A 19135-nucleotide genomic window follows, 5' to 3' on the forward strand; every position below is an offset into this window, starting at 1 on the left:
CTTATTCTGTCACCTAGGCTGGAGTGCAGTGGCACCATCTTGGCCCACTGCAACCTCTGCCTCCTGGCCAGCTCTGCTGCCACACCCAGCTGATTTTTTGTATTAGTAGAGACAGGGTTTTGCCATGTTGGTCAGGCTGGTCTTGACCTCCTGAGCTCAGGTGATCCGCCCACCTTGGCCTCCCAAAGTGCTGGGATTACAGGTGTGAGCCACCACACCTGGCCAAAGCAACATATTTCAATTCAAAAAGAAGCCCAAGTTCATCCTCAAAAACCTTTACTAGATAAAAAAATATATGAGGAAACAAAAAACAAAAAAGTAAGTCACAGTCCTGAAAACATTACCCTGAAACAAATAAACAAGGCCTTTTGTTCTAACATTATTTCCTTTTCTGATGTCAAAGAGCCTTACCTAGATCCAGCAGCAATTTTAGCACCATCCCCATTAAAGACCACATGGTTTGCATTTGTAGTGAAGCGAGTCAATATACCATCTGGAACGCCTTCAGGAAATGTGTGGACTTGAATAGTATTATTAGAAACTGCAGTGACCAATTTTCCATTCTAAAAGAAAAATTAAGGTAAGAAACATTAGCAAAACAAATCCAAATGACTGGGAGTCTCTCCATAGATAAAAATCTGGCAAAAAAAAAAAAAAAACAAAAAACCTTAAAAATGTAGTTCATATCAAGAGAAAAATTATCACTAAATATACAACTTTGCTGGAATTATTAGCAAGAAAAATTTGCTAGCTTTAGAAAAATTAATTCTACCTTCAGCAACCAATCTTATAGCCTCTAATTTTTGTTTTATTCTGGTAAGAAAAATATTTGAATAGTACTTCTATGGATCCTAAGTGTTATAAAAATGAAGGAGACTCGAGAGAGCTTTTCAGAGAAAACACAGCTAGTCTCAAAATGAGAAGGCATCAGAAGGCATGGCCACAATAGTCATTGCCCTATGTTTCCACAACAAAATCATTACATGTCTTTTTAGAGTAAAGCCTAAATGCAGAATCCATGCCAGAGACTGGAGTGATAGACCTATAAGGCAAGGAATGTTAAGAATTGCCACACCGGGCCGGGCGCGGTGGCTCAAGCCTGTAATCCCAGCACTTTGGGAGGCCGAGGCGGGTGGATCACGAGGTCGGGAGATCGAGACTATCCTGGCTAACATGGTGAAACCCCGTCTCTACTAAAAATACAAAAAACTAGCCGGGCGTGGTAGCGGGCGCCTGTAGTCCCAGCTACTTGGGAGGCTGAGGCGGGAGAATGGCGTGAACCCGGGGGGCGGAGCTTGCAGTGAGCCGAGATCGCGCCACTGCACTCCAGCCTGGGTGACACAGCGAGACTCCGTCTCAAAAAAAAAAAAAAAAAAAAAAAAAAAAAAAAAGAATTGCCACACCACCAGAACCCAGAAGACAGGAATGGAACATATCCTCCCTCAGAGCCTTGGGAAGAGCCAATCATGACGACACCTTAATTTCTGACTTCCTGCCTTCTGAACTGTGAGATAATTTTCTGTTGTTTTAAGCCACCAAATTTGTGGCAATTTGTTATAGCAGCCTTAGTAAACTAATATATGTTCACTGATCGGAAAAAAAATGACAATATGAAAGTATTGGAGCTGGGTGTGGTGGTTCACACCTGTAATCCCAGCACTTTGGGAGGCTGAGGCGGGTGGATCACGTGAGGTCAGGAGTTTGAGACCAGTCTAGCCAACATGGTGAAACACCGTCTCTACTAAAATTACAAAAAAATTAGCCAGGCATGGTGGTGGGCACCTAGCTGGGTGGGAGGCTGCGAACCCGGGAGGTGGCAGTTGCAGTGAGCTGACCCCGCACCATTGTACGCCAGCCTAGGCAACAAGCATGAAACTCCGTCTCAAAAAAAAAAAAAGGTCGGGTGCGGTGGCTCACGCCTGTAATCCTGAGGCCAAGGCAGGCGGATCATGAGGTCAGGGGATTGAGACCATCCTGGCGAACACGGTGAAACCCCGTCTCTACTAAAAATACAAAAAATTAGCCAGGCGTGGTGGCTGGCGCCTGTAGTCCCAGCTACTGGGGAGGCTGAGGCAGGAAAATGGCGTGAACCTGGGAGGCGGAACTTGCAGTGAGCCGAGATCTGCCACTGTACTTCAGCCTGGGTGACAGAGTAGAGACTCGTCTCAAAAAAAAAAAAAGTATCCTGAGCAGAGGGTAAGTTCCTTATTTTATGAAGTAATCTCCATTAACATTTAGGGGTTAAGTCTTCTTAATTTTGTTATATTCGTGTGTGTTTGTGTGTGTGTGTGTATGTGTATATATATGTATTTATTTATTTTAACAAACATAAGACTACACTATATTAACTGTTCTGAATCTCATTCTTTTTCGACTTATTGTAAACTTATTTTCAACTTATTATAAATATCTTTTCAGATGAAAATAAATAGAGATACCCTATTTTTATAGTGGCTGCATAGTATTCCATTATATGGCTCTACCAAAATTTATAAAATAACTTCTCAATTGAAAGACCCTTCAATTGTTTGTAACGTTTGCTATTATTATGAATTGCGCTTTTACTAATATCCTTTTCCACATAAACTTGAAAATAGCCAAAAATGACTGTGTCCATTCCAATTTTAATATATGGTATCAATTTGCTCTAAAAAAAAAAGTTTCTCACTTATATATCCAGACACTGTGTGTGATAATATTTACTTCTCAAAGCCCTCACTATTACTGGGATTAGCAATATTTTTCGTCCTTGCCAATTTTATGGGGAAAAAAATCCAATTTTAAAATTTGCACTTCTTTGCTTACTAGTAAGATTTAGCTTATATTTAATGTATGTTGGTCATTTATGTTTTTTCTTCTGGGAATGTATTTTCCAATTATATATGATCATTTTAAAAAGAATATCTAAACACCATCTAATCTACCTTAAATGCGCCTGGGTTTGGAAAAAATATGAATTCTGTGGAAAGATTTTTCTACCTAAACACAATACACTCAAATTAAAAGTCATCATGAATGAAAAGCTTAGGGGTTTATAGAAATTTAATTTCCAAAGTCCTTCTGAATAAGTCTTCATTCTCCAAGTAACCTACATCTCATTCCCATATTTGCCTTACACAAAACATCAGAAACATATATGAACATATATTGGGAAAGTTAATGAAACATTCCCTTTTCTAGAACAATTCCTTAAGTTATCTGAATCAGTAGGTGTTTTAGTCTGTTCTGTACTGCTATAAGAATACCACGGATTGGGTAATTTATAATGAACAGAAATTTATTGTCTCTTGATTCTGAAGGCTGGACACTACAAGACTGAGGGGTTGGCATCTGGCAAGGGTCTTCTTATTGCATCATCCCATCTTGGAAGAGTAAAAAGAGGGCAAGAGGGAGAGCAAGAGGATCAAACTCACCCTTTTATGATGAACCCACTCCTGAGATAGTGGCATCAATCCAATCATGAGGCCAGAGCCCTCATAGTCTCAATACTTCTCAGTAGACCCCACCTCCCACCACTGTTATGTTGGGGATTAAGTTTCCAACACATGCTTTTGGGGTAACACATTCAAACCACAGCAGTGAGCTAAAACCACTACTGAGTTTTCCCTTAAAGGAAAAAAGGGAACATTTAAACTGTTCTTGAAAGTATTATTTTCCTGCATTTATTTTAATTGGTTCACCATTCATGTCCATTAATCTCTTCTAATAAACCACTCAGAGTTTACCTTTAAAATTTTGGGGTGGTTAGGTATGGTGGCATGCACCTACAGTCCTAGCTACCTGGGAGGCTCAACTGGGAGGACTGCTTGAGCCCAGGAGTCTGAGACCAGTCTGAGCAACATGGCAATATCCCATTTCAAAAAAAAAAAAAAAAAAAATTGGTGTGGCAAGTTACGGCATTATCATGCATTTAAAAATATTATTTCATGAGATAAAAAAAGCAAAGGTATATCTATATTCAAAAATGTTTTTTCACATCCCTCAAAAAAAAATTGGTAGGGCAAGTTATGGCATTATCATGCATTTAAAAATATTATTTCATGAGATAAACAAGGTATATCTATATTCAAAAATATTTTTTTCACTCAAGCATAAGAATCACATGCCAGTATCATTTCATATCAATTGATATAACTGTTTTTACTACCTTCAAAGCACATGAATATGCCTTTTCTCCAACATTAATGAACTTAGGATCATCATCATCCAAGTCTTCCCAAATCCTCACATCACCATCACTTCCACAAGTCACAATAAAACTGTGAAGAAAAGACACAAATTAAAGTCATCGGACATGGTGTCTCATGCCTATAACGCTAGCACTTTGGGAATACAAGGTGGGAGGAATGCTTGAGGCCAGGAGTTCGAGACTAGCCTCGAAAATACAGAGAGTCTCTATAAAAAATTTAAAAATTAGCTAGGCATGGTTACGTGTACTTGTAGTACCAGCTACTTGGGAGGCTGGGAAGATCACTTGAGCCTGGGAGGTCAAGGCTGCAGTGAACCATGATGGCACAACTGCACTCCAGCCTGGGCAACAGAGCAAGACTCTCTCTCAAGGGGGGGAAAAAAAAAAAACAAGTCACCTAGTTTCATACATATTAGTTTTTTGGAATGCTACCTCTATATTTACCACTTTTTCATAAAATGAAGACATTAGCCAGTATTTTTTCTCATTTTATACACATAAACCTTAAAAATAAAGTGCTAATTTTCTTCTATAAAATAAAATATGAGTTTAATACTCTAGTTCTTCTTTGGCATAAAATTTTAAAACTGTGAGGCAGAGTCTCATTCTGTTGCCTAGGAAGTAGCACGATTACAGCTCTCTACACCCTCCGCCTCCCAGGCTCAAGCGATCAACCCACCTCAGCTCCCCAAGTAGCTGGGACTACAGGCGCATGCCACCAGGCTGGTTAATTTGTTTATTTTTTGTAGGGACAGAGTCTCCCTACATTGCCCAGGCTGGTCTCGAGCTCCTGGGCTCAAGGGATCTGCCTGCCTTGACCTCTCCAAGTCAAGGGATTACCGACATGAGTCACCCTGCTTGGCCAGCATAAAATCATTTATTTGTAAGAATGTAAGATAGATGGGCATATAATCTCTGCAACAATACGGACCGTATCTTCCTTGCCCACCATTGTATCCCTAGCACCAGTCAGTCTCTGACAGAAACCTTAATAAATATTGGTTGAATTAATAAATGAATAGATGTGTGAGCTCAACTATCCAAGTATGTTTCAAATAGCCATCTGTATCTATCTTATTTTAAACTTCTCATCTTCCAAATGCTTTTACTCATTTAGTATGTGCCCTATCTATATATATACAAAAAAGTAAAAACAAAATATAACTTATGTAATAAAATAGAAAAATAACATATAATAAATAGAAAAAAAAAAAACTATACAAAGAGTTGTGGATGTTCCAAAGAAAATGATTAATTTTCACCTGGGAAAACCAAAAAGGTTCATAAGAAAGATGGTATTTACACTGGGAAGTCAAAGAACAAGTAGGACTAGATATGCTAAGACTGGTGACAAGGGCAGTTCCAGAGAAAATCACATGAACCAAAATAGAGTTAACACAGCACGGCGGAGTTTACCTGGAGCACACAAGCCAGGAAAGGAAAAAGAAAATGAAGTCTAGGTCACTTATTTAGAATAATCTTAATGCCAGAGTAAGGTGGTTAGGCTGCCTTCTATAGGGAGTAGACAGGAGGACCACAAGTCTCATTTTGCCTGGGATGCTCCTGGTTTATCTGTCCAATCGGCCTGGCATTTGTCCAGGAATTTTCACTTTAAAACATATTGCGTCTGGAATTAGTTGGTTCTTGGTCTCGCTGACTTGAAGAATGAAACCGCAGACCCTCACGGTGTTAGTTTTTAAAGATGGTGTGTCCGGAGTTTGTTCCTTCAGACATGTCTGGAGCTTCTTCCTCCTGGTGGGTTTGTCATCTCGCTATCAGAAGTGAAACTGCAGATCTTCACGGTGAGTGTTACAGCTCTTAAAAGCAGCATGGATCCAAAGAGTGAAACAACAAAACTTCCACAACGTGGAAAGTAACCCAACCAGGTTGCCACTGCTGGCGCCAGCAACCTGCTTTTATTCCCTTATCTGACCCCACCCCCATCCTGCTGATTGGTCCATTTTACAGAGAGCTGATTGGTCTAGTTTACAGAGAGCTGATTGGTCTGTTTTGACAGAGTGCTGATTGGTGCATTTACAATCCTTGAGCTAGACAGAGTGCTAAAAGGAAAAGTTCTCCAAGTCCCCACTAGGTTAGCTATATAGAGAGTACCAATTGGTGTATTTACAAACCCTGAGCCAGACGCAGAGTACTGATAGGTGTATTTACAAACCCTGAGCTAGACACAGAGTGCTGACTGGTGCGTTTACAATCCTTGAGCTAGACACAGAGTGCTAGACAGAAAAGTTCTCCAAGTCCCTACTAGGTTAGCTAGATACAGAGTACCAATTGGTGTATTTACAAACCTTGAGCTAGACAGAGTGCTGATTGGTGTATTTACAAACCCTGAGCTAGACACAAGGGTTCTCCAAGTCCCCACTAGACTCAGGAGCCCAGCTGGCTTCTCCTAGTGGATCCTGCACTTGGGCTGCAGGCGGAGCTGCCCACCAGTCCCAAGCCTCGCCTGCATTCCTCAGCCCTTGGGCGGTGGATGGGACCGGGTACCAAGCAGCACGGGGCGGCATCCGTCGGGGAGAGTCCGGCCGAGCTGGAGCCCTCCATGGATGGGGGGCTCGGACATGGCGGGCTGCAGGTCCCGAGCCCTGTCCCACGGGAAGGCGGCTGAGGCCCAGAGACAATTCTAGCGTGCTGCATGCAGGCCGGCAGTGCGGGGGGACCCCGCGCAACCTCCGCAACTGCTGGCCCGGGTGCTAAGCCCCTCACTGCCCTGGGCCGGCGGCCCCGGCCGGCCACTCCGTGTGTGAGACCCAGGCCGGGGCCACGCCCGCCAGAACTCGCACTGGCCCCTGAGCGCAGTGCACAGCCCTGGTTCCCGCCCACGCCTCTCCCTCCACACCTCCCCACAAGCAATCAGAAGGAGGCGGCTCCAGCCTCGGCCAGCCCATTGAGGGGCTCCCAGAGTGCCGTGGCGGGCTGAAGGGCTCCTCAAGCGCCACCAGAGTGGACACTGAGGCCGAGGAGGCACGGAGAGTGAGGGCTGCTAGCACACTGTCACCTCTCAATATTAGTATTAGTTGCATCAAAATTGGCTAGGGTGGAGCCTGACCAACATGGCGAAACCCCAACTCTACTAAAAATACTAACATCAGTCAGGCATGGTGGTGTGCACACCTGTAATGCCAGCTACTCCGGAGGCTGCGGCATGAGAACTGTTTGAACCCAGGAGGCACAGGATGCAGTGAGCCGAGATCGCACTACTGTAGCCTGGGAAACAGAGCGCAACAGTGTCTCAGAAAAAAAAAAAAAAAAAAAAAAGGCTAGGGTGGGTTTGGCAGACCCCTTCTTTGTACTTCCAGCTTCTGCCATGGTCTCATTTAGTAATATAACACACATAACACATGGTTAAATCTGTAAAATGACTAGTGATAAACTATCTCCCCTTTCCCTACACTTTCCTGATGCAATGTAACTAACAAATCCTTTCAGTGCCAATATGTCAGTAAAAAACGGAATGAATTGAGACATAAGACCCTAGGGATAGCTACTTCTTTCAGTCCCAGTGGTGATGAGAGAAGTATTTCACGTTTCTGTTCCGATGGACTTTTTTTTCTTTTTTGAGACAGAGTTTTACTCTGTCTCCCAGGCTGAAGTGCAGTGGTGCTATCAAAGCTCACTGTAACCTCCACCTCCTGGGTTCAAGTGATTCTCCTGCCTCAGCCTCCCAAGTAGCTGGGACTGCAGGCGTGCGCGACCACACCCAACTAATCTTTGTGTTTTTAGTAGAGACAGGGTTTCACCATCTTGGCCAGGCTGGTCTCAAACTCCTGACCTCAGGTGATCCACCCACCTCGGCCTCTCAAAGTGCTGGGATTATAGGCATGAGCCACCACACCCAGCCTCGATGGGCTTCTTGGTGTATCAGCAGGTGCACTGGAGGAGATGTACAAAGTTATAGGTGCCAGTTGGTGGGACCAATGGAAAATTATAGTGAAATATAGTGAAATTAATAAGAAATAAAGGCAGAAAATAGAGTTAAGCAGTCTTCTAAAGAGCTTTTAGAGTAGTCTGAATGTTTTTCTAAATGGTTTTGTCCTTTATTGTATCAAATAACTACATATTAATTTTATTGATTGCTATGCTTTTTAAATTTTGGGAAAAAAATAAAAACCAACACAACCCTTTCAGTGGCAACGAGCTAAAAAGTATATCAAGTACATATTTAATAAAAGATTAAATACTAAATTTCTGCTCAGGAAAGTTGATAATGAAAATATAACTTAAATAAAATGTTAGTTGACATTTACCATGGGGCTATAGTGACACTATAGTGATAACACCAACCACAGGAAAATTAGAAGAGAAAAAAGTCCCAAAGAAGAATCAGTATCTATTCAAGTTAGTAGTTATCTTAAGAAGGCTGCCTGAAAACTGTGATTCTACTCCTGCAGAAGGTGAGTTTATATCTTGTGAAGCATGATTCTTCCTAAGAACTTAGTGCTCCCCAAAACAACTTTCTGAGGTGATGAAAATGGTCTATACCTGGTTACTGAGCAATTGTGGCTAATGTGACAGAGGAACTGAATTTTTAATGAAGTTAACCTTAATTGATTTAAATCTACATAGCTGCATGTGTCTAGTAGCTACTGTATTGGACAGTGCAGCATGAAAAGAAATGTCAGTTGTTCTAAAATAATTTTGTTCACTTTTCATTCCAAGTTTTCTGGTCCTAGCATAAAAAGCGAAGTGGGGAGGCTGAGGCGGGCGGATCACGAGGTCAGGAGATTGAGACCATCCTGGCTAACACGGTGAAACCCCATCTCTACTAAAAATACAAAATTAGCCGGGTGTTGTGGCGGCACCTGTAGTCCCAGCTACTGGGGAGGCTGAGGCAGGAGAATGGCGTGAACCCGTGAGGCAGTTTGCAGTGAGCCGAGAATGTGCCACTGCACTCCAGCCTGGGCAACAGAGCGAGACTCCGTCTCAAAAAAAAGAAAAAGAAAAAAGAAAAAAAGCAAAGTGACTGTTAATGGGTTGTCTCCATTATCAAAAGAAATTTTGGATGAGATCAGGTGCATTCAGGGTGGTATGGCCATGGACAGCAAAAGAACTTTCAAACAGTTAAATGATAAAAGTATTATATCAATGTCATCAGGAGTTTTAAATAGAAAATCACCCATATTAATTCCAATAATAGTTTAGTTTACTCTTCAGTTCATGGAAACAAAGTAAACCTGGAAGTTCATTCTGCTGAAAGTGAAATATCTGACATCATTGGGGATTCTATGTAAATTTATTTGAAAAGTTTAACACCAGTGATAAAATTCTTAATTTTTACAGTAATACAAATACAAACTTTGGCAGGAAATAGAGTTAAGCAGTCCTGTGAAAGAAGTGCTTTCGCCGGGCGCGGTGGCTCAAGCCTGTAATCCCAGCACTTTGGGAGGCCGAAACAGGTGGATCACGAGGTCAGGAGATCGAGACCATCCTGGCGAACACGGTGAAACCCCGTCTCTACTAAAAAATACAAAAAACTAGCCAGGCGAGGTGGCGGGCGCCTGTAGTCCCAGCTACTTGGGAGGCTGAGGCAGGAGAATGGCGTGAACCCGGGAGGCGGAGCTTGCAGTGAGCTGAGATCCGGCCACTGCACTCCAGCCTGGGCCACAGAGCGAGACTCCGTCTCAAAAAAAAAAAAAAAAAAAAAAAAAAAAAAAAAAGAAGTGCTTTCAGAGTAGTCTAAATTTTCTTCTAAATGGTTTTATCCTTTATTGTATCAAATAACTACATACTAATTTTATTGTTTTCTACAATGCTGTAGGAAAAATCAATATTCCTTTTTTTTTCCTTTTTGAAACAGGATCTTGCTCTGTTGCCTAGGCTGGAGTGCAGTGGCACCATCTCGGGTCACTGCAATTCCACTTCCCAGGTTCAAGTGATTCTCCTGCCTCAGCCTCCCAAGTAGCTGGTATTACAGGCACGTGCCACCCACACCTGGCTAATTTTTGTATTTTCACTAGAGATGGGGTTTCACCATCTCTGGTCTCTGGCCAGGCTGGTCTTGAACTCCTGACCTCAAGTGATACGCCTACCTCAGCCTTCTGAAGTGCTGGAATTACAGACGTAAGCCACTGCACCCAGCCAGAAAAATCAATGTTTTTACTATATTAGGAAACCTGTGAAACACAAAAGTACTTGAATTTGGAATTACAATTCATGATTCTGTCCAAATTAGCTGCAAGATAACATATCAACAAAAAAGAAGCCATACTTGTCAAATTTTCAGATTTTATTTATATCTAGAATTGCAGAACAACAGAATTTTTGAAAAAAACATGTTTTGTTTCTGATTTTGTCGCTCAGGCTGGAGTGCAGTGGCCCTACCACGGCTCACTGCAGCCTTGACCTCCTGGGCTCAAGCAATCCTCCCACCTCAGTTGCACACAAATCAATGTTAAATACACAAAAACTACTAGACCTCCTGGCCTCAAGCAATCCTCCCACCTCAGCAGTGCACAAACCAATGTTAATTAAATACACTAAAAATACTAGCATTGGAGGACATACTTTCTCCCTCTGCTTGGAATGATTAGGTTTTAAAATCTGTAAGCCTTTGAAGAGCGACCCTGTAAAACAACTTAAGGGTCCTACTGTAATAATGGTATTATTATTATCAGAAACAAGTCCTCTAAATCTTAGTTGCATTTAGTTGAAAACAGACATCTTTAATCAAAGCATTCAACTTAAGCTTTTGAAGCTTTTAGTGAAATGCAATTCATGAAAACAAAACTTATGCACAAGACGACACTGAAATTTATCCCTACAAAAGCAAATAAGAATTGAACAAATTGCACATGAAAAGCTGGAATGGTGAATGACTTCATTTTAAAATTCTGGAACTGTACTTTGAAATATCTTGACTTGTGGGAAGAATCTTTTGATAGAACTCCTATTTTTAATTGTATAAATTTACGTTCTCTGCCAGAATGAAATAAAAGAATAGGCTTAAAATCTGTGAAACATCCAAAATAATCATAGACAACTTGATGAATTTTGTCCTTAAAAATAGTGAAGACCCTATTATTGAAGAAGGGTACCATGAATGGAGATAAAAAGACAGAACCTATAAAAATACTGAGGCTGAAGTATTTACTCATTTCAATTAAAACAAATTCTTAAAAATTATGACTCTCCCAGCTAGTAGAATTTGCTCTGAGCCTGCCAAGTACCTTAGAACCTAACATTTTTCTCTTTAAAAAATGTTATAGTCTAGGCCAGGCATGGTGGCTTATGCCTGTAATCCCAGCACTTTGGGAGGCTGAGGTGGGCGGATCACCTGAGGTTGGAGTTCGAGACCAGCCTGACCAACATGGAGAAACCCCATCTCTATTAAAAATACAAAATTAGCCGGGCATGGTGGCACGTGCCTGTAATCCGAGCTACTTGGGAGGCTGAGGCAGGAGAACTGCTTGAACCCGGAGGCAGAGGTTGCAGTGGGCCGAGATGGTGCCACTGTACTCCAGCCTGGGCAACAAGAGTAAAACTCTGACTCAAAAAAAAAAAAAAGAATTGAAGATCTAACTTCAAATTTATAAGGCATAAAATGCAACTCTAAACAAGACTAGAGCTAATTTTATGAGAAAAATTAAAATAACACTGTATTAAAAATATTTTTTTCAGAAAGATATCAGTAATACCATGGGACAGGCTAAAAAACTGATTAAAGCACATAAATATGTACCAGAAATGATTATCCTACATATATTAACATTGAGATCATATGTTTAATGTTTGGATAATCAATGTAAATAAATATTTTTAATTTTTCTTGGGTAAACTGGGTAAGTTGTTAATTTACATATTCCTAGAAAATTGTACCTTTACTTCTAATTTTCAAAACTATTAGCATAAGGGTGTCAATGTATTCACATATTTTGAAGCCTTTATTGTACCTTTTTTATCTCTAATATTATTTTATTTGTGCCTTCTCTTTTTTGATTAATGACTCTTGCTAAAGCTTTGTTCTACCAGGTTCAACCCCCAAGAAACCAGATTTTACTTATAAGATGTATGGGATTTACTTTAAAATAATAAAGAGTAAGGCTGGGTGTGGTGGTTCATGCCTGTAACCCCAGCACTTTGGGAGGCCAAGGCCGGCGGATGAATTGAGGTCAGGAATTCAAGACTAGCCTGGCCAACATGGCGAAACCTTGTCTCTACTAAAAATACAGAAATTAGCCAGCTGTTGTGGAGGGCATCTGTGATCCCAGCTACTTGGGAGGCTGAGCCAGGAGAATCGCTTGAACCCAGGAGGTGTAGGTTACAGTGAGTAGAGGTCGTGCCATTGCACGATCTGGAGTGCCAGACACTCCAGCCTGGGTGACAGAGCTAGACTCCGTCTCAAAAAAAGAAATCCACTATCAGTGTCTGGGCATGAAGATGAATTATATCAAGACTTCATCCACTGTATGACATAACCTCAAGGAGTCAATGATTACCAATGCATTTCTTACTACCTCGACTCTATCCTCAGAGAGCAACATTCCTTCCCTAATCTGACCACCTCTCCTTGACTCCTTCATTGAGTCTCATGAGGTTCATGGTGAGGCACCAGCAAAATCTCTATCTACTCAGCTTTCTTTCTGGTCATTCTTCTGGAGTCAGTGTTTCCTCTTCAGCCCTCTTAAGTAGTGACTGATTTCTTTCTATACCCCTCTGCTACTAGAGACAAAATCAAAACCACATAGTATCAACCTCACTAATTCAAATTCCTTCCCTTCTATTATCTTGAACCCACTTCAAGGTTTTCATTCTTACTGCTTTATAAAACTTGCCAATGGCCTCCACATTGCTAAATCTAATGGTGAATTCCCAGTCTTCAACCTGACCCACCAGGAGCATCTGACAGTTTATTATTTCCTGTTCCTCAAACACTTCATTTGGCTTCTAAACATCCTTCTTGTCTTTCAGTCCTCTACTTTTCTAGCTACTCTTTCTTAGTCTCCTTAGCTGGATCCTCTTTAACTTGATCTCTAAATATTTTGGAGTACCCTTGAACGTCTTTTCTTATCTATATTTACTCCTTCCCTAAGTGATTTCGTCCAAGTTCACAGTAATAAATACTATATATATAAGGACATTTCCCACATTTATATTATTAGCCAGGACCTCAATCCTGAACTCTGGAAATTATCAGCTAAAGGTGTAAAGGTAACCCTTGAACGACATGGGCGTTATGGGTTCTGACCCCGCAACAGTCAAAAATCCACATATAAGTTTTGATTCTCCCAAAACTTTACTAATAGCCTGCTGTTGATTAGAAGCCTTACTGATAACATAAAGTCAATTAACACATATTTTGTGTATGTATTATATACTATATCTGTATAATATAGTAATATAGAGAAAAAATATATCAGGAAAATCATAAAGAGGAGAAAATATATTTACTATTCACTAAGCAGAAGTAGATCATCATAAAGGTCTTCATCCTTATTATCTTCACATTGAGAAGGCTGATGGGGAACAGGAAGAGGAGTTGGTCTTGCTGTCTCAGAGGTGGAAGCAGGGAGGAAGTAGAGGAGGAGGCAGGAGAGGCAGGCATACTTGGTATGACTTTATAAAAACACATCATAATTTCCATCTGACTCTTTTCCTTTTTAATTTCTCTAAAAATGTTTCCATACAGTACCAATCTTTCTTCCACCATTTCCTTCAGTTTCAGTGCTCATATCATAGAAGGGTCTATGTTATAAAATAAGTCAAAAGCAGTCTTGAATAATCAGAACCCTTCTGCCAGATTGCCTAAAGTCAATTTGTTTTCTGGCACTGCTTCTTCTACATCTTCTTCCTTATCACTTGGCACTAGTTTGGAAGCACTCATTTCTATCAAATTGTCTTCTGCTAACTCTTGGGTTTAGTGTCTATTAGCCTTTTTTTTTTTTTTTTTTTTTTTTTTGAGACAGAGTTTTGCTCTGTCGGCCAGCCTGGAATCGTGCAGCGGCACAATCTCAGCTCACTGTAACCTCCACCTCCCAAGAGAAGGTGGCATGTGGGATTACAGGTGCATGCCACCACATCCAGCCAATTTTTTTAAGTTTTTGGTAGAGATGGGGGGGGGGTCTCATCATGTTGGCCAGGTTGGTCTCGAACTCCTGACCTCAAGTGATCCATCTGCCTGGGCTTCCCAAAGTGTTGGGATTACAGGTGTGAGCCACCGCGTCCAGTCGTGTCTGCTAGCTCTTGAATGTCTCCAAGCACCGTATCTTGAAATTACTTCGCTCCCTATCTTTTTTGCCATACCCACAATCTCGTTCATGATTTCCTTGACTGGCTCTGCTGTCAATCTTAAGTCATGCACAACATCTGGACACAGTTTCCTCCAGCAGGAATTTATTGTTTTGGGCTTGATGGCCTTCAGAGCTTTTTCTATAACAATGATGGCATCTTCTATGATATTCTCTCTACTGGGGTTCTCTTCCATAGCAATGACAATCCTTTCCATAGATTAGCTTATGTAATGAGCCTGTAAAGGTCTGTATGAACTCCTGATTTGGAGGCTGAATTTGAGGCATTGTGTTTGGGGGCAAGTACACCACTTTGACACCTTTAGTATTGAACTTACGGGGTTCTGGGTGGCCAGGGGCATTGCCCAACATTAAAAGAATTTTAAAGGCAGTCCCTTACTAGCAAGGTACTTTCTGACTTCAGGCACAAAGCATCAGTGAAACCAATCCAGAAAAAAAGGTTCTCATTGTCTAGGTCTTCTTGTTATACAATTAAGAGACTGGTAGCTGGTGTTTATCTTTTCCCTTCAAGGCCTGGGGGTTAGTAGCTTTATAAATAATGGCAGTTCTGATCATAAATCTGACTGTATTTGCACCAAACATTAGAGTTAGCCTTCCTGCCTTAAATCTTGGTGCTCATTTCCCTTCCTTACTAATAAATGTCCTTTGTGGCATTTCAACCCGCCCCCCCGCCGCCCAAGAACAGGGCACTTTAATCTACATTAAAAACCTGTTCAGGCAGGGCACGGTGGCTCACGCCTGTAATCCCAGCACTTTGGGAGGCCGAGATGGGCGGATCACAAGGTCAGGAGATCGAGACCATCCTGGCTAACACGGTGAAACCCCGTCTCTACTAAAAATACGAAAAATTAGCCAGGCGTGGTGGCGGGCCCCTGTAGTCCCAGCTACTTGGGAGGCTGAGGCGGGAGAATGGTGTGAACCCGGGAGGCGGAGCTTGCAGTGAGCCAAGATCGCGCCACTGCACTCCAGCCTGGGCAACAGAGCAAGACTGCCTCTCAAAAAAAAAAAAAAAAAACCTGTTCAACAGCCTGGCCAACATGACAAAGCCCCGTCTCTACTAAAAATCTAAAAATTAGCTGGGTGTGGTGGCGCATGCCTATAATCCCAGCTACTTGGGAGGCTGAGGTAGGAGAATCACTTGAACCCAGGAGGTGGAGGCTGCAGTGAGCCAAGGTTGCACCACTGCACTCCAGCCGGGGAGACAGAGCCCGACTCCATCTCAAAAAAACAAAACAAACAAACGAAAAACCTGTTCAGGCAGATGTTTCTCCTCAATGATTTTCTTAATGGTGTCTGGGAATCTGTCTGCTGCTGTCTCTTGGTCAGCAGAAGCTGACTCTACTGTCATCTTGCCTTTTCTTTTTTTTTTTTTTTTTTTGGAGATGGAGTTTCTCTCTTGTTCCCCAGGCTGGAGTGCAATGGCATAATCTTGGCTCACTGCAACCTCTACCTCCCAGGTTCAAGTGATTCTCCTGCCTCAGCCTCCTGAGTAGCTGGAATTACAGGTGCCCGCCACTGTGCCTGGCTAATTTTTTGCATTTTTAGTAGAGACAGGGTTTCACCATGTTGGGCATGCTCATCTCAAACTCCTGACCTCAGGTGATCCACCCACCTCGGCCTCCCAAAATGTTGGGATTACAGGCGTGAGCCATTGCGCCCGGCCATCTTGACATTTCCTAAGCCAAATCTCTTTCTGATATTATCAAACCATCCTCTGTTGGTATTAAACTTTCCAGCTTTAGATCCTCCACCTTCCTTTTGCTTTGAGTTGTCAGATAATGACTTCACCTTTTCTGGAACCACATTAGAGTCTATAGCTATGCCTTTCTATTGCAATCCCATACCCACATAAAAGCTGCATTTTCAATACAAGATGAATTTATTTCACAAAAAGTGCAAGGTTTTCAAGCCTGATGGCATAGTTGCAGTAACAGTGTCTCAAATTTCCTTTTCACAGTGGTCCTTACACTGGATTCATTTATCTTGAAACAGTGAGCAACTGCAGCTGCAGACCTCAATCTACAGTACATATCAGGCAATTCAACTTTCTCTCTTAATGTCATGACTTTTGTCTGCTTCTTAGGATCCAGCATCACTAGTGGCACTTCATATGATTCTCATGGTGTTACTCAGGGTTATGGTGTTGCACTAAACATGATGAAAAATATGTGAGAACCACCAGAGATATCTTTTTACTGGGATAGGCAAGTTACTGGAGAGATAAACTGCTCATGAGCATCATACAGTGTTTTAAGCAGATACAACATCATAGAGTGTTTTAAGCAGATACAACACTTGAGCTTACCAAAATAGCAACAGGAGGTGGCCATGAAATTATTACAGTAATACGGTATATACTACCATTAATTTTATGTAGTTATGATTTAACACTGCATCTTTATGTTTGTTTACATTTCTCTTGACTGTGGATGGTCTGGAAATGTTTGTCTGTGTAAGTTTTAGTACATTTTAACTTTTTATAATAGATTTGTGTATATTTTATGGTAGTAAATGATAAAATACACTAGTATCTACATATATTTTATGCACTCATGACATACTTGTGTATTTAAAAAAATCCGTGTATAAGTAGACATACACAGTTCAAATTCACGTTGTTTAAGAGTCAATTGTATATTTCTACCTCTAGCTCACATTTTTCTCTGAGCTTGAGACCCACTTATCCAACTGTCTACTTTATCCCTCTAGTTGAGTATCTCTAAGAAATCCTACAATAATCATATCCAAATGCAAACTCAATCTCCACCCACAGCTCTACCTGTGAAATATGCCCTTCTTCAAGTGTCCCTATTATCTGCAAGTGGAAGCATCACTTTCTCAACTGTAACATCCAGAAATGTAGACGTTATCCCTGTTGCCTCTTTCTCCATCCTTAGTATCTGATCCATCCTGTTGACTTTATCTTTTTGAATATTTCCTGAATGTATCCTCTTTTCTAATACCCATGTTTACTCTAATCCAAGCTTCTATCACACTTACCCAAACTAATACAGGTATCTTCTAACAGTCTTTCTGTATCCATGAGTGCTCCTTTTCCAATTCATCCTCCATGCATTTTCTCAAAAACAAATCTGATCACATTTCTCTGTTTCAAGCCTTTAATACCTTCTCAGTGCTTTTAGGATAAAACAAGATTCCTTAATAAAGTCCAGAAGGTCTTGGATAGGACATCCATTGCCTAACTTCACAGATTAATCTCTCATCAAACTCTGCATCACTCTCCACATTTTAGCAAGGCTAGTTTTCTTTTAGGTCTTTGAGCATACCATGATCCCCGGCCCCGTTGGGCCTTTACACACAGTATTGCCTCCGCTTACTATGCCAACACCACCACCCCACCGCCACCACCACTCATCTCTTTATACTGCTTAATGCCTGCTCTGTCTTCAGACGGCGTCTCAAGAAACCTCTCAAAGAAGCCTTCCCTGACTCCTTTAACTAGATGAGCTTCTCCTCATACACATTTATGACTGCACATCTTACTTACTATTTCTAAATACACATTTATTTTTGTGATTAATTTGTGCTCAATGCCTGTCAATCCAAAACGACCTTAAGCTCAACGGAGGAAAAGACTGTGTCTGGTTCACTCTATTCTATCGCTGGTCCCCAGGAAAAGAGACACTCAAATATTTTTTCAACGAATCAATCAACATAGGAGCGACACTGGAAGCCGTCCAATCGAGCAGTAGTAGTGCATAAGAATGGGACTTGGAAAGCTAAAAGGGACCAGAATAACCCTAGGAAAATATTAACGTTTAGGAATCAAACAGAGGAAAATTTTTTTAAGTCGTCAAAAAGTTAAAAAAAAAAAAAAAAAAAAAAGCAAAAAAGGAAATAGCATCACTAGAGCCATGGAAGGATACCATTCCAAACAGAACAGGCCACCGAAGTTGACAAGTAGGTAGTATCTAGTGATCTGACAAAATTAATAATGTAAGACGCAGAGAAGGGGAAAATATATGGGGAGAAGCTCCATCTTTCCAGTGCCTCTGTAAGTACGATTATAACTTTGTTGATAAACTACCACGACGGCCCGAATCAAACAATAAATCTAAAGAAATATGTGTGCCATTTTAGATTTCAACATTATTCCTCTCTATCTGAAAGAGTCATTTTCAGCTGACGGCATATATAATGTTTAAGGATAAATGTTTTAACATTTGCACCTGAAACGTTGTTTCTCAAAGAACCTTACCTCCCAGAATCATCAAAACAGACCTCCGTGTGTCCCTCTGTATGTCCATATCTCATTGGCTTCCGTGTGGCCGGCATCTTTTCCTTTATCTACCTGAAAATGTTTTATAAAAGCCAGTCTTATTATTACAAATGAGAGAAAAGCAGCGAGGCTGGGGATAGGAAGAGAGGTTAGTCTCCTCCAGAGCACGTTCTCCGCAGCCCGGTTTCCCCCACCCGAGTGACAGCAGCAGGATAAGGCGCAGGGTCTGTCAGACAACAAGCAGGAGAGGGAACACGCATCTCCTTGGTGGGCGCGGGCAGCCAGAGTGGGGACTCACCCGGGTGACCGAGCCTCCGCGACTGAGGTTCCGCAAGAGCAGCTTCCCGCGCTTCGGCTCGCTCACCACACTGCGCCTGCGTCGACCCGCCCACGCCCGGCGCGGGTCCCGACAGAGGTCGCGGGGTGGTGGCGTCAGCGGCGGCG

The 19135-nt window shown here is 41.7% G+C and overlaps 1 protein-coding gene across 9 annotated transcripts in view; it reads right to left on the reverse strand.

The window, feature by feature from the left end:
- WDHD1 (WD repeat and HMG-box DNA binding protein 1) overlaps window positions 1–19061 on the reverse strand; it is an 86059-nt gene extending 66998 nt beyond the window's left edge. For 7 of the 9 annotated variants that reach the window (XR_012415808.1, XM_045396447.3, XM_005561310.5 and 4 more), the window contains exons 1-4: window positions 18990–19061; window positions 18671–18763; window positions 4148–4259; window positions 412–563 (exon numbers count right to left, since the gene is read on the reverse strand). Coding sequence is in view for 5 of the 9 variants with exons in the window: in XM_045396447.3 (XP_045252382.2) it covers window positions 412–563; window positions 4148–4259; window positions 18671–18747 (341 nt within the window). In the remaining 4 variants the exon portion in view is untranslated. Of the gene's footprint in view, window positions 1–411; window positions 564–4147; window positions 4260–17451; window positions 17588–18670; window positions 18764–18989 lie in introns of all 9 variants that reach the window. The other 2 variants (XM_073997429.1, XM_073997427.1) reach the window with 1 other exon arrangement.
- Between the last annotated feature and the right edge of the window lie 74 nt (window positions 19062–19135).

The sequence above is a fragment of the Macaca fascicularis genome, chromosome 7, assembly GCF_037993035.2.
Source record: "Macaca fascicularis isolate 582-1 chromosome 7, T2T-MFA8v1.1".
NCBI classification, from domain to species: Eukaryota; Metazoa; Chordata; class Mammalia; order Primates; family Cercopithecidae; genus Macaca; species Macaca fascicularis.